The 19,108-nt window shown below is 48.7% G+C and overlaps 1 protein-coding gene and 1 long non-coding RNA gene across 4 annotated transcripts in view; one reads left to right on the top strand and one right to left on the bottom strand.

Moving 5' to 3' along the window:
• The first annotated feature begins 9,234 nt into the window (after positions 1–9,234).
• Positions 9,235–14,806, top strand: LOC111774609 (uncharacterized). Its single transcript, XR_002809651.2, has 2 exons — positions 9,235–9,623; positions 13,940–14,806. It is a non-coding gene; the product is annotated as an uncharacterized lncRNA (long non-coding RNA).
• Positions 14,807–14,813: 7 nt separating this feature from the next.
• ASCC2 (activating signal cointegrator 1 complex subunit 2) overlaps positions 14,814–19,108 on the bottom strand; it is a 41,153-nt gene continuing 36,858 nt past the window's right edge. For all 3 annotated transcript variants that reach the window (XM_005612452.4, XM_003365458.5, XM_070275291.1), the window contains one exon: positions 14,814–17,791. In XM_005612452.4, coding sequence (XP_005612509.3) covers positions 17,620–17,791 — 172 coding nt within the window. In that variant the 3' untranslated portion in view covers positions 14,814–17,619. The remainder of the gene's footprint in view (positions 17,792–19,108) is intronic.

The raw sequence follows: 19,108 nt of genomic DNA, 5'->3' as shown, positions 1-19,108 counted from the left end.
GACCTGCGTCTGCCTCCGCTGCTTTCTTAACTCTCCCTGAGCTTCGCTTGTCAGTTATTGGAGACCGCTTCAAAGTCCTCTGAAAACATCTGAAGGGCAGAGTCCGCTGTTTTAGGTTTCCCATTAATTTCCAAAGAATTCTGGTTTTCAAAACAGGAGCTAGAGTTGGAGATGTTACCTTCAACTTTGGCTTCTAAACTGATAATTCCGTTCTTGAAACACGCAGAGGGAGCTAACTGGCGTGGCCATGGGGAAGCACTGTGGCTTCAGCTGGGGAAAAGGCCCTGGCCTCAGGGTCGTGGGCCACCCCATGCTCCAGAGGCTAGTCTCCATTCTGCCTTTAACTTCCTAGGTGTCTTTGGGTAAGCTGCCATACCTCCATGGGCCACAGCCCATCTGCTGATGATGATGAAGTTGGACCAGAACGCTGAGCCTCTTGCTAGTGTTCTGCTCTCTAATGAGTGTGGTTTGTCCTGGTACTTACTTGATGTGTTTGAATATCCTCAATTCACTAGTTCTGGGTGTGTAAACCAAGGGTGAGGCGCTTGACCTTACTGAGCTTCAGTTTCCTGGTCTGTAAAATGGGGGTAATAGACAGACTTCTGTGCGGGGTTTTTGTAGGTATTAAAGGAGTTAGTAAATGCAGGTAACACAGTCACAGATCCTGGCACATGGTAAATGGCACATGGAGGTGACTGCTGGCAGAGAGATGGGGAGGATATTTAAGGACCCAGAGAACCAGAAGATTTTCCCAGAAGGTGGTGGAGCAGTAGGAATGTGAGGAAGAGGGGTTAGGACGTATTTAGGTCATTCAACAAACGTATGGGTGGCCACTATGAGGTACTGTGCTAGGTGCTGGGCACATATAGAACGTGGGGCTTGAACTCTATGGAAGACACTGTAAGTGCCATCATATGTGTGCATGACACACTGGGCCAAGGGTTCTGGGGAAACAGTGCAAGGAGGGAAATAACCGCATAGCTAGGAGCAGCAGAGGAGAGCATTGGGAAGCGCTGAGCAGGTATAGAGCAGTTCTGTTCTGTAACTGGCCTGGGAAGATGGGTGACTCTCCTGTCTGCCATCTTTCACTTGGAGCCTGGCATAATTCAGCCAGAGCTGAGTCATCTACTAACAACTCATTGGGGAAAAGTCAGGTCAGGAAACCCACGCAGAGGAAGGAAAGACCCTGGAAATTGCAGAGTTTGTCCTACCTGAGGCATATCTTCACGAAGACTATGTCAAGGCCTAGAGAAATTATGACCTGCCAAAGGCGGTACAGCTCTCGGGGTCAAATCAACACCTGAACCAAAGGAGAGACTATTCTAAGACTTTTAAGAATGATTTCAGTATCAAACAGAGGATAACCCTGGGGTTGAAGATTGCCACTGATAATACACTCTTCCCAACAATTTGAGGGCAAGGTGCTGGTGAAAAACAAAGCAGGGAACACTCTCACAGTTATTCTGCTCTTCTACAGTCCCTGATGATGAGCTCAGGGCAGCAGGGTCAGAACAAGCTTAGCTGATCACCTGCCTCAGGTGGGCACATTGTGACTCAGCCAGACCAGCAAGCAACGGTATCCATAAGCCAGTCTACAGTTAAGATGCCCCATTATTTGTCATCAGCATTACTGTAGTTGTGTGTGTGTATGTTTCCTTTCAGTAAGAGCTAAAGGTTAAAATAATAATAAACCCTGTTTTACCGATTGTATGAGGTTGAATAGTGTCCCCCCCAAAATTCACGTCCACCCCAGAACCTCAGAACATGACCTTATTTGGAAATACCGTCTTTGCAGATATAATTAGTTAAATTAGATGAGATCATGCTGGATTGAGGTGAGCCCTGAATCCAATAACTGGTGTCCTTTTAAGAAGGCTGTCTGAAGACGGAGACAGAGATTGGAGTTATGCTGTCACAGGCCAAGGAATGCCACAGATTGCCAGTAACCACCAGAAGCAAGGAAAGAGACAAGGAAGGATTCTTTTCTAAAGACTTGAGAGGGGGTGGGGCCTGCCAAAACCTTAATTTTAGAGTTCTAGCCTCCAGAACTTTGAGAGACTAGATTTCTGTTGTTTTCAGCTGCTCGGTTTGTGATCCTCTGTTATGGCAGCCCTAGGAAACTAATGGCCAAGCTAAAGAATGATGGTACCTGATCTTGTCAAGGACATGAACAAATGGCCTTCACCTGCTATTGTCAAGAGTGTGTGAAGTGGCACCATCTTCCTGGATATTTTGTACCTACATATTAAGACCCTTAGGGGCCGGCCTGGTGGCGCAGCAGTTGAGTTCGCACGTTCCGCTTGGGTGGCCCGGGGTTCGCCGGTTCGGATCCAGGGTGCGGACCTGGCACCCCTTTGCACACCATGCTGAGGTAGGTGTCCCACATATAAAGTAGAGGAAGATGGGCATGGATGTTAGCTCAGGGCCAGTATTCCTCAGCAAAAAGAGGAGGATTGGCAGTAGTTAGCTCAGGGCTAATCTTCCTAAAAAAAAAAAGACCCTTAATGTGTGTGCCTTTGACTCAATCCCACTTCTGTCAAATTTTCCTGAAAAAAATGCACATGTCCATGAGAGATGTTCATCACAGTATTGTTTATAATGGGGGGAAAATGAAAACAAGTAAAATATCCAAAATAGGGATTACTATTGAGGTGAAATATTATCCAGTCATTTAAAATCATGTGTTTTTTAAAAAATTATTTTATGGGCCAGCTCAGTGGTGCAGTGGTTAAGTTCACACATTCCACTTCAGCAGCCCAGGGTTTGCTGGTTCGGATCCTGGGTGTAGACCTACACACCACTTGTCAAGCCATGCTGTGGTGGGCGTCCCACATATAGAGTAGAGGAAGATGGGCATGGATGTTAGCTCAGGGCCAGTCTTCCTCAGCAAAAAGAGGAGGATTGGCGGCAGATGTTAGCTCAGGGATAATCTTTCTCAAAAAAAATTTATTTTATTGAGGTCATATTGACTTATAACATTGGGTAAATTTCAGGTGTACATACATTATTATATCAGTTTCTGTATAGACTGCATCGTGTTCACCATCAATAATCTAGTTTTTATCTGTCACCATACGTATGTGTCCCTTTACCCCTTTCACCCTCCCCCAATCCCTAAAATCACGTTTTAAGTGGGAGAAAATATCCAACAAATAGGCGAAAGTTCCAACCTCACTAATATATGGAGCAGTCTTCCAAATCAATAAGAAAATGATGAATAGCTCAGTAGAAGCTAGGGCAAATGACGTGAATAGGCAATTAAGATAAGAAATACAAATAGCCACAAACATGAAAAGATGCCCAGTTTCACTAACAAAGAAACAAAATGAAATACCGTGTTTGCCCCTCAGATCAACAGAGATGAAAAAGATTAGCAAGGCCAGTTTTTTGGTGAAGGAGCAGGCACTGCCATGGCATTGGAACAACAGTTTTGGAGAGCACTCTGGCAATATCTATTTTAAATTTTCATTCCTTTTTTAAAATTGTGTTAAAATACACATAACATAAAATTGGCCATGTTAACCTTTTTTTGGGGGGGGGGGAAGATTAGCCCTGAGCTAACTGCTGCTAATCCTCCTCTTTTTGCTGAGGAAGACTGGCCCTAAGCTAACATCTGTGCCCATCTTCCTCCACTTTATATGTGGGATGCCTGCCACAGCATGGCTTGCCAAGCAGTGCCATGTCTGCACCTGGGATCCGAACTGGTGAACCCTGGGCCATGGAAGCGGAATGTGCACACTTAACCACTGTGCCACTGGGCTGGCCCCCATCTTAACCATTTTTAAGTGTGCAGTTCAGTGGTATTAAATACATTTGCATTTTTGTGCAGGCACCACCCCCATCCATCCCCATAACTCCTTCCATCTTGTAAAACTAAAACTCTATACCTATTAAATAACTCCCATGCTCCCCTCCCCCAGGCCAGGCAACCACTATTCATTCTACTTTCTGTCTGTATGATTTTGACTACGCTAAGTACCTCATATAAGTGGAATCCTACAGTACTTGTCTTTTTGAGCCTGCCTTATTTAACTTAGCATAATGTCCTCAAGCTTCATCCATGTTGTAGTATATTACAGAACTTCTTTCCTTTCTAAGGCTGAATAATATTCCTTTGTAGCATGTATATACCACGTTTTGTTTATCCCTTCACCCATCGATGCACACTTGGGTTGCTCCCATCTTTTGGCTGTTGTGAATGATGCTGCTATGAACATGGGTGTACAAATATCTCTTCAAAACCCTGCTTTCAGTTCTTTTGGGGGTGTATACCCAGAACTGGAATTGCTGGATCATGTAGTAATTCTATTTTTGATTTTTTGAGGGACCTCCATACCGTTTTCCATGGTGGTTATACCATTTTGCTTTCCCACCAACAGTGCACAAGGGTTCCAATTTCTCCACATCCTCGCTAACACTTGGTTTTTTCTGTTTTTTCCACAGTAGCCATCCGAATGTGGGTGAAGTGCTAGCTCATTGTAGTTTTGATTTGCACTTCTCTAATGATTAGTGATGTTGAGCATCTTTTTATGTGCTTATTGGCCATCCACATATCTTTGGAGAAACGTCTAGTCCTTTGGCGATTTTTGAATTTTTTATTTGTTGTTGAGTTTTAGGAGTTCTCTATACATTCTGGCCATTAATCTCTTATCAGATATATGATTTGCACATATTTCCTCCCATTCCATGAGTTGCCTTTTTACTCTGTGGCTAATGTCTTTTGATATACAAAAATTTTAAATTTTCATGAAGTCCAATTTGTCTGTTTTTTCTTAAATGTTCTTTCCTTTTTAACTCTGACACTCCACTTCTAGAAATATATCTCCAGAATCACATGTGGGCGTGCACACACAAAAAGTCATTGGAGCATTGTTTGGAATTAAAAGAAGAAGAAAAATGTCCTTCAATAGGGGAGTGGTTAACTAAAAAAGTAGATTAATACCATAGGAATCTGTGTAGGCATTAATAAGATGGAGATGTGTGGTGGTAGAGAAAGATAAAGTGAAAACAAAAATCACGCTGCAAAATGGTATGTTTAGTTGTTTAGTTTGATCTTGTTGATGCAAATACATACACATTGATGTGTGTGTGTACAGACAAAATACTGAGGGATGCGCACTGAACTTTTCCTGGTGGTTATCTTCCAGGGGTGGAATTTCAAATAACTTTCACTTTGCGCAACAGATATTGACTTTTTTTCTCACAACAAGCAGATATTGATATTCTAATAAAAAAGATTGTATAAAAAAGAAACCAACTGGGGCCGGCCCGGTGGTGTAGTGGTTAAGATCGCCCATTCCATTTCAGTGTCCCAGGGTTCACGGGTTTGGATCCCCTGCACAGACCTGCACACCGCTCATCAAGCCATGCTGTGGTGGCGTTCCCACATACAAAAAAAAAAAAAAAATAGAGGAAGATTGGCACAGATGTTAGCTCAGCAACAATCTTCCTCAAGCAAAAAGAGGAGGATTGGCAACAGATGTTAGCTCAGGGCCAATCCTCCTCACCAAAAAAAAAAAAAAAAGAAAGAAAGAAACAAATTAAGTAAAAAATGGTTAAGGCGAATACTTAACCTTGAAAGAGACAAAATATAAAGTCAAATGAAAAAAGCAGGTCACAGATTCGTGTAAAGCATGATACACTCTTTTTGTGTAAACGTGTAAGAAAAAAATTGGAAGTGCTCACACCAAATTGTTAACAGTGGTTCATTTTGGGTGAGTCATTTTCCTTTCCGTTTTATTTTCTCTGATTTCTAAATTTTCTGAGTCAAGCATGTATTATTTTCATGATCGAGGAGTATAAATAAATTAAAAGAGGGCACCCAAAGAGAGTGTGAACACAGAGAGATGCAAAGTGTGAGCCCCCAGCCTTGGTTCCAGGCCTGTAAGCTGGCTGCTTGGCAGCCCAGGGCTCCCCTTCCTGAGCTCCGAGGAGGACTCATCCTTGACTGGCACTGCCAAGTGAGAGCTGGGCCCCCCCGAGCTCCCTGGGTGGGTCGCCCTTGCAGGGGGGGAAGTGAGGATTAGCACCCTCCTCAGACTGGCACCGAGAAGCTGTTTACTACTGGAAAAAAGTTCCCTCTCCCAAGCTCAGCCCAAGGCATTTCCTGGAGTCAACAGCTGGGACGGTCTTTACAGTTAAAACCCCACGGACTCCCTACCTGCTCCCCTCGCACAGGTGTCAGGAAAAGCTAAATGCTTGCGTAACTCATAAAGCAACTTCCAGAAGGTCTCTGAAATCCTCTTCTGAGAAGTTGGCGTCTGGTATAGCTCTGAGCAGACAGGACCGCTCCATTGGCCAAGAGTATTTGAGCTGATGTCCTATTCACCTAGCTTCTTTATCACATTCAAAAATCTCTCTCCAGGGGCCAGTCCGGTGGTGCAGCGGTTAAATGCACATGTTCCTCTTTGGCGGCCCGTGGTTTGCTGGTTCGGATCCCAGGTGCAGACATGGCACCACTTGGCAAGCCATGCCGTGGTAGGCGTCCCACACAGAAAGTAGAGGAAGATGGGCACGGATGTGAGCTCAGGGTCAGTCTTCCTCAGCAAAAAGAGGAGGATTGGCAGCAGATGTTAGCTCAGGGCTAATCTTCCTCAAAAAAAAAAAAAAAAAAAAAATCTCTCTCCAAACTGGTAGAACCTCTTTCCTTCCTTCATTCATTGTCATGCAACCAATACATCTTTGTTGTGTGCCTGTTCTTCTTGGCACTGTTCTGAACCTTGGGCATATAGTGGAGAACAAGATCCCTACCCTCTTGCAGCTCACATTCTATTAGGGGAGATAGATAGTAAACCAGAAACTAAATAAGAATTTCAGCTCCCATTAAGAGCTACAAAGAAAATAAAACTGAGCTACGTGTAGGGAGTGACTTGGGTTTGAAGAGCAACATTAGATGTTCAGGTTGGTAATCAGGGGAGTCTTCTCCGTGGAGATGACATCTGAGCTGAGGTTTGAATGGAAATCTTAGCCAGCTAAAGAGAAAGAATAAGAGCATTCCAGGAAAAGAGAACAGCATGTGCAAAGGCCCTGAGGTGGGCATGAGCTTGGTTTATTCATTGAACTGAAGGAAGTGAAGGAGTGCTAGGGAGGGTCAGATCCTGTATGGTCTTGTAGGCCATGCTAAAAGAGTTTGGATTCCATTCTAAGAAGAAACGGAAGCCCGTGGAGGGTTTCCGATTAATAGCTTACATTTATCAACTACTTACTATGAGCCAGGCATTGTACTAAATTCTTTGCAGTTTACACGTCACTTAATTTGAATAATAATCCAAGAGATTATATTATTATTCCCATTGACCAGCTCTTGTGAAGTGTAAAGAGCACTAATCTTAGAATGGACAGACCTGGGTTTAGAATTCAAGTCCCATCACTCACTGGCTGTGTGAGCTTAGGCAATTACCTACCCTCTCTGAGCCAGTTTCCTCATCTGTAAAATACCCACTGTGATAATGCACAACGGCAGCTATGACTCTTGTTATTTATGGAGATGTTGTCATCTTTGAGGGATGTCAAGAGGAGTAAGGATTACTGAGCAGTAAATCTTCACCAGCTGACTGCTTAATTAACCCAGGCAGGGGCTACCCCGGAAGCCTCTGGCACTCCAGGGCTGCCTGCCAAGGCTCAAATCTTTTCAGCTCTGGGTAGAGTCCAAGCTGTCCTGGCAGCTCAAAGAAAGAAGAAAGGCCTAGCCCTTAGAACATTCCAGGCTCGTCCCCAGTAGACACAAGCATGCTGCCTGTCACAGTCTGGGTTCCCTGGGAAGCAGACTCTGGGCTGGGGGTTAGCCAGCAGGAGGTTTACTTCTCAGGCTCATTTCATGCCTGCATCCTCTCGTTGAGGCCCTGCAAGAACGGATTTGCCAAGTAAAAATAACTAGATACGCTTTTACTTAGTAAACTTGTGAAGATTTTTAAAAATTTCAATATCCAGTGTGAGGAAAGGTATGGGAAACGATCGTTCTCAAATCCTGCTGGTGGGAAGGCCAATTTGACAGTAGAAAAAACTTGACCTAGCAATTCTAGTTCTAAGAATTTATCCTGAGAAAATAATCACGGATGCGGATAAAGATTTCGCCACAGGGTTGGTCCTTGGAGTTTAAAAGCAAATAATGAGAAACAATCTAAATGTACAACTGCAGGGAACTAGTTGAGTAAAGCATGGTGCAATGGAATATTATTAAGCCGTTAAAAAGGATGTAGAAGAGAAATGGGGAAATGTTCACAATGACTCATTAACTGAAAAAATGGTAATTCAGGGGCCAGCCCCGAGGCCAAGTGGTTAACTTCACGTGCTCAGATTCAGCGGCCCAGGGTTTCACCAGCTCAGACTCTGGGCGTGGACATGGCACTGCTCATCGGGCCATGCTGAGGCGGCATCCCACGTAGCACAACCAGAGGCACTCACAACTAGAATGTACAACTATGTACTGGGGGGCTTTGGGGAGAAGAAAAAAAAAGAAGATTGACAACAGATATTAGCTCATGTGGCAATCTTTAAAAAATAAATGGTGATACAGCATGTTTAGTATGATCGCATTTTTATGGAAAACCAGTGTGTAGGCAAGCCCAGTAGGATAGTGGTTAACTTTGCACATTCTGCTTTGGCTGCCTAGGGTTCTTGGGTTCGGATCCCCTACACATTGCTTGTCAAGCCATGCTTTGGTGGCGTCCCACATACAAAATAGAGGAAGTTTGGCACAGATGCTAGCTCAGGGCCAATCTTCCTCACCAAAAAAAAAAAAAGAAAGAAAGAAAGAAAAGAAAAGAAAACCAATGCGTATATTCCTTTTTCTAAAATAATGCTGGAAGGATAGAACTGAAACCTAACAGCAATTATTTCCGAATGGTAGGATTACCAGTGGTTTTCCTTTTTTGGTGCTTATTTGTATGAACCACACCGAGCATGTTCTTGCTTTTGTAATAAAGGGAGAAAGCAATGTAAGTTATTAAAAAAGAAATAGATTCCATCCCATAACTCAGCCAGCCCTTCCAATAACAAGGAACAAGGACTGTCCTACAAATGAGTTTGAGGTCTTCCGAGCAAAGGACAGAAATCAATGAATTTAAAATGTCTGAGCACTGTGCAGAGTTGGAGGGAATACAAATTCCTTGAACGAGATGGAGGTTATGGCAGCTGTTTGAGTGTTAGGGAAGGAGGAACACTCTGTACCGGGGGCAGGCACCGGCCCACGCAGAAGAACACGCACAAACACACACAAAAATAGCTGTCTTTTCTGGGCACTCTTCCAGGGCCAGGACTGGGCCGGGTGCCGTTAACACACCCCATGTCACTGGATCCTCAGTCCGAGGGGGACACTGCTCTCCACTCCATTTTACAGGTGGAAAATGAGGCTCAGAGAGGTTAAGTGTCATGCCCAGGGTAACACAGCTAGTGAGAATGGAGCAGAGGTTCAAACACAGGACAGTGATGCCAGAGGCTAGGCTCACATCCACTGCTCCATGTGGTGTAAAAACCATGTTTCTCTTTTCTTTGGGGCCTTGGCCTGATATGCTTGGATTCATACACAGACTGAATGCCAAGGGCAGACTCCAGCCGGCATCAAGGACAAGACGATGATGGAATGCAGACGACGTGTTGGCTGGGAGCCACTCAGCTGACAGTCTGTGAGTACAGGGGTGCTGATGGCCTTCCTGTTGCTCCTGGCTTATCCTCCCTTCAAAATTCTCACACAGAACCTTCCTCAACTGCTCTGGACCCTTTCTCTCCACTGCATTCTTTTTTCTTTTTTATTTATTTATTTTCTTGCTGAGGCAGATTGGCCCTGAGCTAACATCTGTGCCAATCTTCCTCTATTTTGTATGTGCGATGCTTCCACAGCATGGCTTGATGAGCACTGTGTAGGTCCATACCCTCGATCTGAACACGGGAACCCCAAGCAGATGGCCAAAGCAGAGGCATGAACTTAACCACTATGCTGGCAGGCCAGCCCCTCCACTGAACTCTTGTAAGCCTGCCAGATCAACCCCCCCTGCTCAACCACCTTCAATGGCTCTCCGGTACCTGCACGATCAAGTTCAAATTCCTTAGGCTGACATTTAAGATCCCCACTACCTCAAACCTCACTTCACAGACCTCCCTTGCAGTGGGTCCCTTTGCTCTCCCATCTTGTGCATAGACATGGATTAGGCCTGAGTTGGAAATCTAGCTCTGCTCCTCTCCAGCGGGGTGAGCTTGGGCCGGTGGCTTCCCCTCTGTGAGCCCCGGTTTCCTCAAGTAAATACTTCACAGGGTGTCTGGGAAGATACGTGATCAAATGCTTGCGATGTGCTTAGCACAGGCCTATTAGGGGTGGTTTTGTTATGTTGATCCAGCGAGTGAACTAACGGGGGCTCCCTGCTCAGTCTTCAGGGACCGGCGCTTAATTAGCATATTCGATCCACAAAATACAGGCTGAGCTCTGGAGATGGCCGCGCAGCTGAATCAGCCAAGTGCCCCGCCCCCCATGCCAGCTGCTTGTTCCTGACATCCTTTCCATCCCTCTGAGACCCGATCACTTTCTTGTGTTCCCTTTTGTGTCGCTCGTCAATCTCTTCTTCCCGTCTCTAATACTGTCTTAAACCCCGGCAGCCTCGTGTCTTCCTCCGCAGCCCTTATCTCTTCCCCACACCTTTCACCAAGTAAGGGAGTCAGTCAGTCCTCTCTGCTTCCGTCCATCTTTCTCCCTTCCCGATGTCTGAGCAGACTTTCTGTCTGCCTCCTGTACAGGCTTCCAACACAGAGGCCACTTCCTGCCCTGGGACTGCAATTCTCCCTGATGGAATTGCCCTAAGCTTTCCTAGTGGGAACACCTCCTTCAAACTGGGCCCTCCAAGGGGCATCCCCTCCTTCCATTGGCAGACAGGGGAGACTATGGCAAAATGGAGACTTGGAAAATAGGTCCTGCCCAGCTTCATACTCTCCTCTCCTTTCCCCGTCCCTCTGCCAATGGAATGACTTGATTATAGGTTGTATCTATAGAAGCATGGTGTTTGGAATAAGGGAGGTGATAGGCCCTCTTTTCCATGCTGAGCCAACCACATGTAGAGTATTGTGGGTTCTGGTTTAAGTGCCAAGCTGTAGGGAGGCAGGAAAGCCGATGGGGTGAGAGCATGAACTTTGGAGACCCGCAAACCTGGGTTTGAATCTTGACTTGGCCACTTCTCGGCCACCACTGAACCTCTGAATGAGGCTTATCATCACGCCTATCACTTGTCTTTGCTTCAAGGATTCACCGAGATAATTTCCAGTCCCACAAGGTTGAACAGGGCCCTCCTCTGGGCTCCCAGGGCACCCATCACATACTTACTGGGCTGGATTGTGCCTGTCTTCTGCATCGGGCTCCTGTGTGTCCAGGCCATCCTGAGCCCAGAGGCTTCTGGGAGGACTGGCCTGGAGGAGTCAGGGCAGCTGTGCTGAGGGGGTGAGAGGTGGGGTCCACAGAAAGCCGGCTAGAGCACTGGCAGGAGGTGTCCTCCACCCCTTGCCTGGGTCCCTGTGACAGGGCAGCACCCTACGAGTTCACTGGCCTCACGGTGGGCTGGGACCACACACGCCTTATCCCAGCCACCCTGCAGACACCTCCAGTTTACAAAGACAACTGTGGCTCAGAGAGGTGAGGCCACCTTGCTCAGAGTCACAGAGCCAGGGAGGGGCTGAGGCGGAGTCTAGCCCCTGCTCTGAATGGCAAAAGCAAAACAGACCACTGGCCATTCGAGGACCCTGATCCCCAAGGCAAAGGTCTGGCCCGGCCATCGCCTGTTACTCTGAGTTAACACTCTGGAGAAGGAACCGATGCCTCTCTGTGCGGACCCCTCCTCAGCCGGGCAGTCTGTTTTTCCAGGTGTGACAGGCCACACGCATGCTCTCTGGCAGGTCACCCCGCTGGTCCTCATCTGTTGCCCCTTCCCTGTGACAGAGGCCAGCTGGACCTGGGGGCTGGGCGCTGCCTATTGAATCTGTCACGTGGGACCTGGTGAGCCTGTTGGAGAAAGGTGGGCAGCAGCCTCACCTTCTTCTAAACAAACTCCTGTCCAAGAGGTCTCAGGGCGACAGTTCCCAGGCTTCCCCAGAGACGGGACCCTCTGGGGAGGCTGCTTCAGGACAGAACTTGCCCATGGAGGCAACAGCCTTGGAGTTCAAGCCGTCCCCCGATTCTGTCCTTCTGGTGAGAACTATCAGGAAAAATCCCAATAGAGGCAGCTCTAAAACTATTTGTGGCCCTGGGACCCCAGCATCCACGTTTGGAAAAGGGCCTCCTGGAAATAAGAGGTGATTTGTGCAGAGAGGTTTCCAGCAGAATGATTAAAAGAGGGGAGAGGGGGAACCTGCCCCAAATGCAGAGTAGACAGGGCTGCCCATGACAGTTTTCTCCTCTCCCATTTGAACAGGGTCTACTGCTTTCACAGTGTTCCCCCCCCCGTTGTGGTCTCATCAGACCCTCACAATTACCCACACCCATGAGGCAAGAGGGCTGGGAGAATGATCATCCCCATTTCTCACAAGAAGAAACTGAGGCCCAGAGAGGTCAAGTGACTGACCCAAGGTCACACAGCTTATTGAACTTTAGGGCCCAGATCCCAGCCTCTTGACTCTTAATCTAGTGCTCTTTTCACCACCCCAGGCCACCTTTATGAACAAATTAACAATTAAAAGGACACACACTTGAGGCCTGGGAATGGCCCATGAAAGAATGCTAAGTAGATCAGACCATAATATGGGAGATAGGGTGGGAGCCTGCGTGTAAACTCTGCAAATAAAATCCCTAAATGTACAGGAATGATTGGTCCTCATCCACCGGGACCTCCTTTTCTACCAGGCTCTTCTGTTAAAAGCACTTTAAGGAGAAAACCATAATTACCGCTTGTGCTGGCAGAGCACTTAAGGGACACGTCAGAGTGCTGAGGGTGGGCTCACACAGCCAGAAAAAGCATATTCAATGTCATAATTTCATATTTGGAAAAGCAGAATCAAGTACCCGTTGTTTCTGTAATTCAGACCGCAGCAAGTACAGCTCGACACAACCTCCATGGCTGGGAGACCCCCAGGAGCCCGTGGAGTCTAAGCAGGGAAACCTCCCCACCCCCAGGGGAGGAGGGGGTATCTCAAACCCCAGGGCCTGAGATTGGGGCGGGTTGGGGGTTTAAAGAGGTTGAGAACCTCTGGCCTAAATGCCCTTCCAGGCTCTCTGGGTTCTGCCAGTCTGTGTAAAATTCTCTTGATGATTATGGATTCTTGGAAGAGAATTTCCAGTATGATGTGAAGTCGGAATTTCACGCTCCCTTTAAGACACCCCTACCCCCGACTACACATCACAGCGGACGGAAGACGGTAGCCTTTAGACTGAATGCTTTACCTTGGTTCAGGCTGTAGAATTGCAACGACAGCCTCTGGCCACAGTCAGGCCCCACCGTGCTGCCCCAGTGCCCACTGAAGATCTAGGTGAGACCTGAGGCGAGGCTGCCCCTCATCTGGGAGCCCTGCAGGGGCCCTGGCCCCACCCCTCGCCTCACTGCGGACTACCTTCCCCCAGGTGGGTTCTCTGGCGCCCCCCTGGCTCCTTCTGGGCATCCCACAGACAAGATCTGGGTTCTAACACTCCCTCCTCGCCTCTGAGCCCCCTCTTCCTCTTCTTTGATGCCAAGTTCCTTTCAAGACAGGCCTCCCCTCCCGCCTTCTCTTCCTCATCTTCCATTCTTCCCACTGGCTGCCTCTCTACCACCTCCTGGCAGAGCTGGGGCAGAGCCCCCATGAGCCCCACCGCCTTGGCCCACTTGACCTCTCAGTGGCTGCCTGATGCTGTGACCACCACCCTCCGCTTCCAGAAAGTGTCTGCTCTCGGCCTCTTTCTGTTGACCTTGCCTACTCATTTCTTCATGTGTTTATTTATTAGGACTTAGCACAACTGTTACTAATCATTTTTCCAAAATGTCTTACCATCCAGATCCCCCTTGGACTGTGAACTCCATGAGGCCGGGGCCCGGGTCTTCCTCGTACATGCATGGTGCAGTGCCTGGCACCTAGGAGATCTTGGTAAAGGTACACTGAGTGGATGCACTTGTCCTCCCAGCCGAGCTGACCATCCATGCCCCAAGCCCTAAGGGCACACAGCAAACACTGAGAGCTGCTGCTCTGGCCAACTGTGTAAGCCATAGCCTGGCCTGCGGCCCTAACTCGGGGGCTCACTCCCTCTCTCCCTCTTCCACATTCACCCTGGACCCTTTGACTTGCCCAGCCTCTTGGCCTCCTCCCAGGCCTCAGTGGTCCCCAGGCTCTGCTGTCCCCATCTCAAGTGAGTATGCTCTACCCTCAGCCTTTTCTCTGCATCCCCTGGAGAGGGACTGGACACAAAAATGAATTGCTCAATGGGCTTAACGGCAGACTGGATACACAGAGGAAAGGATAAATGAACTTGAAAATGGAAAGTGAAAAAATGGAACAGAGCATCTGAGATCTATGGAACAATACCAAATGGTCTAACACACATGTAATTGGAGTCCTATCAGGCCGGCCTGATGAAATGGGATTTTCCATCCTCTTGTTCTACAGCTCTTTCACTTGTATTTTCTTCTTTCTTTTTAAGGACAGTAGTAACAAGGATGTGCACATGGGGGAAAGGAGGAATGGCAGTTGGTTTTGGGGTGAAGAACACCATGGGCTTTAGGAGACAATCCTGGGACTGAATTCCCCTCCTGGTCACTTGATAAATGTATGACCTTGGGCAGGTACCCTCTCTGTACTTTCGTTTTCTCATCTGTACTTACCTTGTGAGGATGAAACAAGATAATGGGAGGAAAGAGCCCAGCAGAAACTCTGGCCATGGTCAGTGCTTTTATTCTCATTATAAATCATCACAGTCTCACCATCATTTTCACTTATGTGCATTCCCTTCCAGATTTGGTCTGTATGTAAAATTTTTTTTTTAACATTTTCACAATCATGGTACATTATCATCATGTATTCTTTCAAATTTATTCTTTTTTTTAAAAAAAAATTATTCTTGAATATTTAGTTTCCTATGTTGCTAGCAAGTCTTCATTGACATCATTTAAAGGGGGGGCTCCACAACACCCCCTTGCATTTTTGGTGGGTTTACTTTGTTGTTGTTGTTTCTCTCTCTGTATTATTTAACCCAGGCTCCTGGTGTGGCAGGGACAGGCAGGTCTCACTGATCTTTTGCTCTTCCAGACTGCACGTGGCTGTCTAAGGGGGGCACTCAGAAAGGATCTGCATCCAGGCTCTGCTGCTAAGTTGCCACAGGCTTTGGGCAAGTTCCTTGCCCTCCCTGGGCCCCCGGGTTCCCCTTTATAAACAATGACAGGCTCTGCCCCACCCACCTCACAGAGGCACAGAGGCATGGTTCAGACAAACACGTCCACCATCCTTGCCACTCACGGACTAGAAACAAAGACACTCAAGTCTTAAGTCTTCTCAGAGGCACACCGTCTCAAAGCTTCCTGGGAAATGCCTGTGATCGTCATGTTCTCTGTGAGGGTACAGAGAAGGCACTTAGAAAATTCCAGCTTAGGAACAGCAGTGGGGGTGGTGGGGCCCAGCGACCAAGTGGGCAGGGTTCAGGGCCCCCCTCCGACTTCACTTATAACATTTCTGCCATTGCCCATCTTAAACCTTGAGGCCTCCTCCGAGGATTTAATTGGTACCAAGTGGAAACCCATTCATCTGGTCCAGTGTACCCACTTTACCTATGGAAAAACTGAGGCCCCACGAGGTGAAGGGGTGTGCCTACCAGCACCATTCCAGATGACCCCTGAGCTGTTTTCAAAGCACTCCTGAAAGGGTGCTCTCAAGATCTGAAAGGAGAAATACACAGTTCCTCGAGGGAGACTAAGTTTGACCTGGCACTACATTCTGGAAAACTTGAAAAATCGCCTGTCTCCTCCAATCCTTTCAACCAGGATGCTCATGTGAGGCCTGACCAGCACTCTAGGTGGAAGGAGGGGTGGAGGACAGAGTAAAGGTGAGAGGGGCTGTAGGAACAGCAATGGGTAAGGCAGCTAAGCCGGGAGCTCCCTGACACCACCTCGCTGCACTCCAGGGCCAAGAGCTGAGTCTGAGGAGCTCGCGAGGGAGAGCAGCCCTTGGCTAATGCCTCTGGGAGGAAACAGAGTCTTCCTGCCACCTGTCAGGATGGCTGACCCCAGGCCTGATCTCAGCTAATTCGGCAATGCGAGGGGAGGACAGTGCCCCGATGTCTGCTCTGCATCTCAACGAACCATGAGAACTGGTGCGACACAGAGGAATTGCTATTGATTTTCACTTGTGCTGGCTGACCTAACAAAACTAATTCATCAAGTGCCTGTCTGCCTGGCTGCTTCAGATGCTCCTCCTAACCACGTGCAAATAAATTGCACTAGCATCTAGGGTGATTTGTCAAGGTCCAGCTGGGCAGGGGCTCCGGCTTCCTCTGATGGACTCCAGGCCAGGCCAGCAAACACTCCACTGTTGGTCTGCCATGGAGCAGCCACGTTCTGAGGGGAGTCCCCCAGGAATTCCTCACTTCCTCTCATCCCAGGCATTGGGACGCCTGGCAGCTGCTGCCGTGCCTGGAGCCGGTTGGCCATGCCTGGGCAGGGGCCTGGAGGAACTAGGCCCACTTGCTTCAACAGGACTTGGCAGTGCCATCCTCACTTGTTTCTTCCAGTCTCCGAGCCCTCGATTTTTGTGGATTTAACAGAGTGACTGCGTAACCAGGAGGCACTGAGTTCTGGTACTGGCTCTGCTGCTGGCCAAGTTCCTCGGGCCAGCTATGAGATGGAGATGACACCACCTAGTGGGGCTAGGACCCTATAAAAGCCAGGGGTCAGACTGACAGACCCTGTTCACCCACTTCCCAGCTGTGGCTTGGAGAGGTACCGTCAGCTCTCAGTGCCTCACCTTCCTCATCTGTACTATGGGGCTGAAAGCAGTACCTACCTCCTAGGATGGAGGCTGTGGGGACTGAATGAGAAAAGGGAAAGGACCGTAGGGCCTCACGCCCTGAGCCCTTTCCTCTACAGGCAGGGACCGGAGGCTCAGAGAAGGGAGTGATGTTCTCAGGGCCACACAGCAAGGCAGAGCCACATCAGGAGGGGTTAGAATGAGACGCAAGCATGAGAAGTCGATGAAAAGAGCACGGTGATCATCCTGCCCTCTTCCTCTCCAGACAGCGGCTGTCGCTGAAGAATGGGACACAGGGAGAGTGGGTCATGGGCACCTCATGGATCACTGCTTCAAAGGGTCAAAAACTTTATTCGCAGGCCTTTTTTTGTCTTTTGCTTTTGAATACACAGGTTTCCTGACGTCCAGGGAAAAAGGGAAGCGGTGTCTTGCTGTGTGAGGTTTGGGGGGCCGGCCTTGGGCTCTCCGTCCCCATCTTTCACCTGCTCACTGGGCCCAGGTTCCTCCGCTGTGGGATAAGGCACTGTGTGTTCTACAAGAAGGCGCTCGCGGCTGGCTGGTGGATGACAAGGCGGCCTTCTCAGGGGCTGCAAAGCTGAGGCTGTTGAGGGATGGAGTTGAACTTGGGGGCCCAGCAGAGGGCCAAGTGGTGAGGAGGCCCTAGGCCATGGTAATGCGGCCGGCAGCCTGGTGCTCTGCCGCCCTACTGGCCCCGGCGCAGCGGCTTCAGGATGGAATCATGCCTTTGCTTCTCTTGCGGTCAGCCATGGTTCTCCGGTTGTGGTTGGCTCGTGTTGCCTTGTTGGCTTCCTTCTTCCTGCGTTCCTGGGTTGTCTCACGGCTCTGCCCATGGCCCCGGGGGCTGCCAGCCACTGCTGTCGAGCTGTCATGCCGGTACCTGAGGGAGGAACAACCCACCCGCAGGAGAACCCATCAGCTGGAAGAGGCTCTGATGGGAAGAGCCCACGGCCTTCCTCAGAGGTCCCTGGGAAAGGACACACAGCTTGGGCTGGGACAACCATGTCCTAACTTTTGGTAAGAGGAGAAATGGAGCCTGGCAGGGGCCGGGCTATGGGGCTCCAGCCAGCCTTGTGCCTGCTGCTTTCTATTCTCTGAGTCTTGCCTCCAGATGGGCCCTGGCTAAGCTGTGGGGGAGGACCAGCAGCTATCAACAAGGAGAGGAGGAAGAGGGCTTGGGGGGGGGGGGTCCCTCCCTTCTCCATCCAGAGCCATGTGCTACAGACAAGATAATACTCTTCTTCCACCCCCCAGGGCCTTGCTTGCTGGTCTCCAAAGGCCAAGTGTGCTCACAGCCATAGCCTAGGACCTTTTCAGACCATCTCAACTGCTGGGTTTGCCCAGGGCTCTGTGCTCAGGAAGTTGGGATGGATGAGAAGACAGAGTTGCTCTGCTCTCTGATCCACAACCTTCTGTGGCTCCCCCTTGCCTTCAGAATGAGATCCAAATGTCTTCCCTCCTTGGTGAGACCTCCTGTACCCAGTGGGCAGTGCTATGGGAGTCCCAGGGCCAGGACAGGGGACTGGGCTTCCACCACTGGCCTGGCCTTTAGCGGAGGGGGAGCCTTAGGCAGGTCTTTGGCCCTCTGGACTATTTCCTCACTGGGAAGACAAGGGGGATGAAATTGAGGAGGCTGTGGTTACTCGTTCCCAGCTCCCCTCCAAAAACCCCTCTCCCTAACCACACCTGGGCTTTGCCTTTCTGTCCTCACATGACAAACTCCTTTGTACCCTGTCTACCTTTAAGGGTCCAGCTCCAGTGTCCGCATCCCTACCAAGGCTCTGTCAACCATAAAGGATGTGTATCTGTCTATTTGTTTTGGCTTTCCCACATTTTACACTCTGCCTGACCCAAGCTAGCCCTGGACACGTCGGGCTCCCACACTGGGTGATAAACTCTTTGCAGTGTCTATCAAGTAATGGTTATAAGTGTGGTGACAATAGTTACAAGAACAGGGCCATTTGAGCCCAATCTTTGCTCCACCACTTACTAGCTGTGTGACCTTTGGCAGGTTACTTAACGTCACTGTGCCTCAGTCTCCTCCTCTGTAATACGAGGATAATGCTAATCGTAGCTATTTCATATGGTTGTTGTAAGAGCTACATTAATACACATAAAGCACTTGGGGTTTATGTGTGGGCTTGCTGGATGGTTGGCTGGGCCTTGCCCAGATGGGCTCCCTCCCACCAGAAACAGC

Source organism: Equus caballus, chromosome 8 (genome assembly GCF_041296265.1).
Source record: "Equus caballus isolate H_3958 breed thoroughbred chromosome 8, TB-T2T, whole genome shotgun sequence".
NCBI lineage: Eukaryota > Metazoa > Chordata > Mammalia > Perissodactyla > Equidae > Equus > Equus caballus.
Note: the sequence above shows the minus strand (reverse complement) of the source record. Positions and strands in the feature narration are given on the sequence as shown.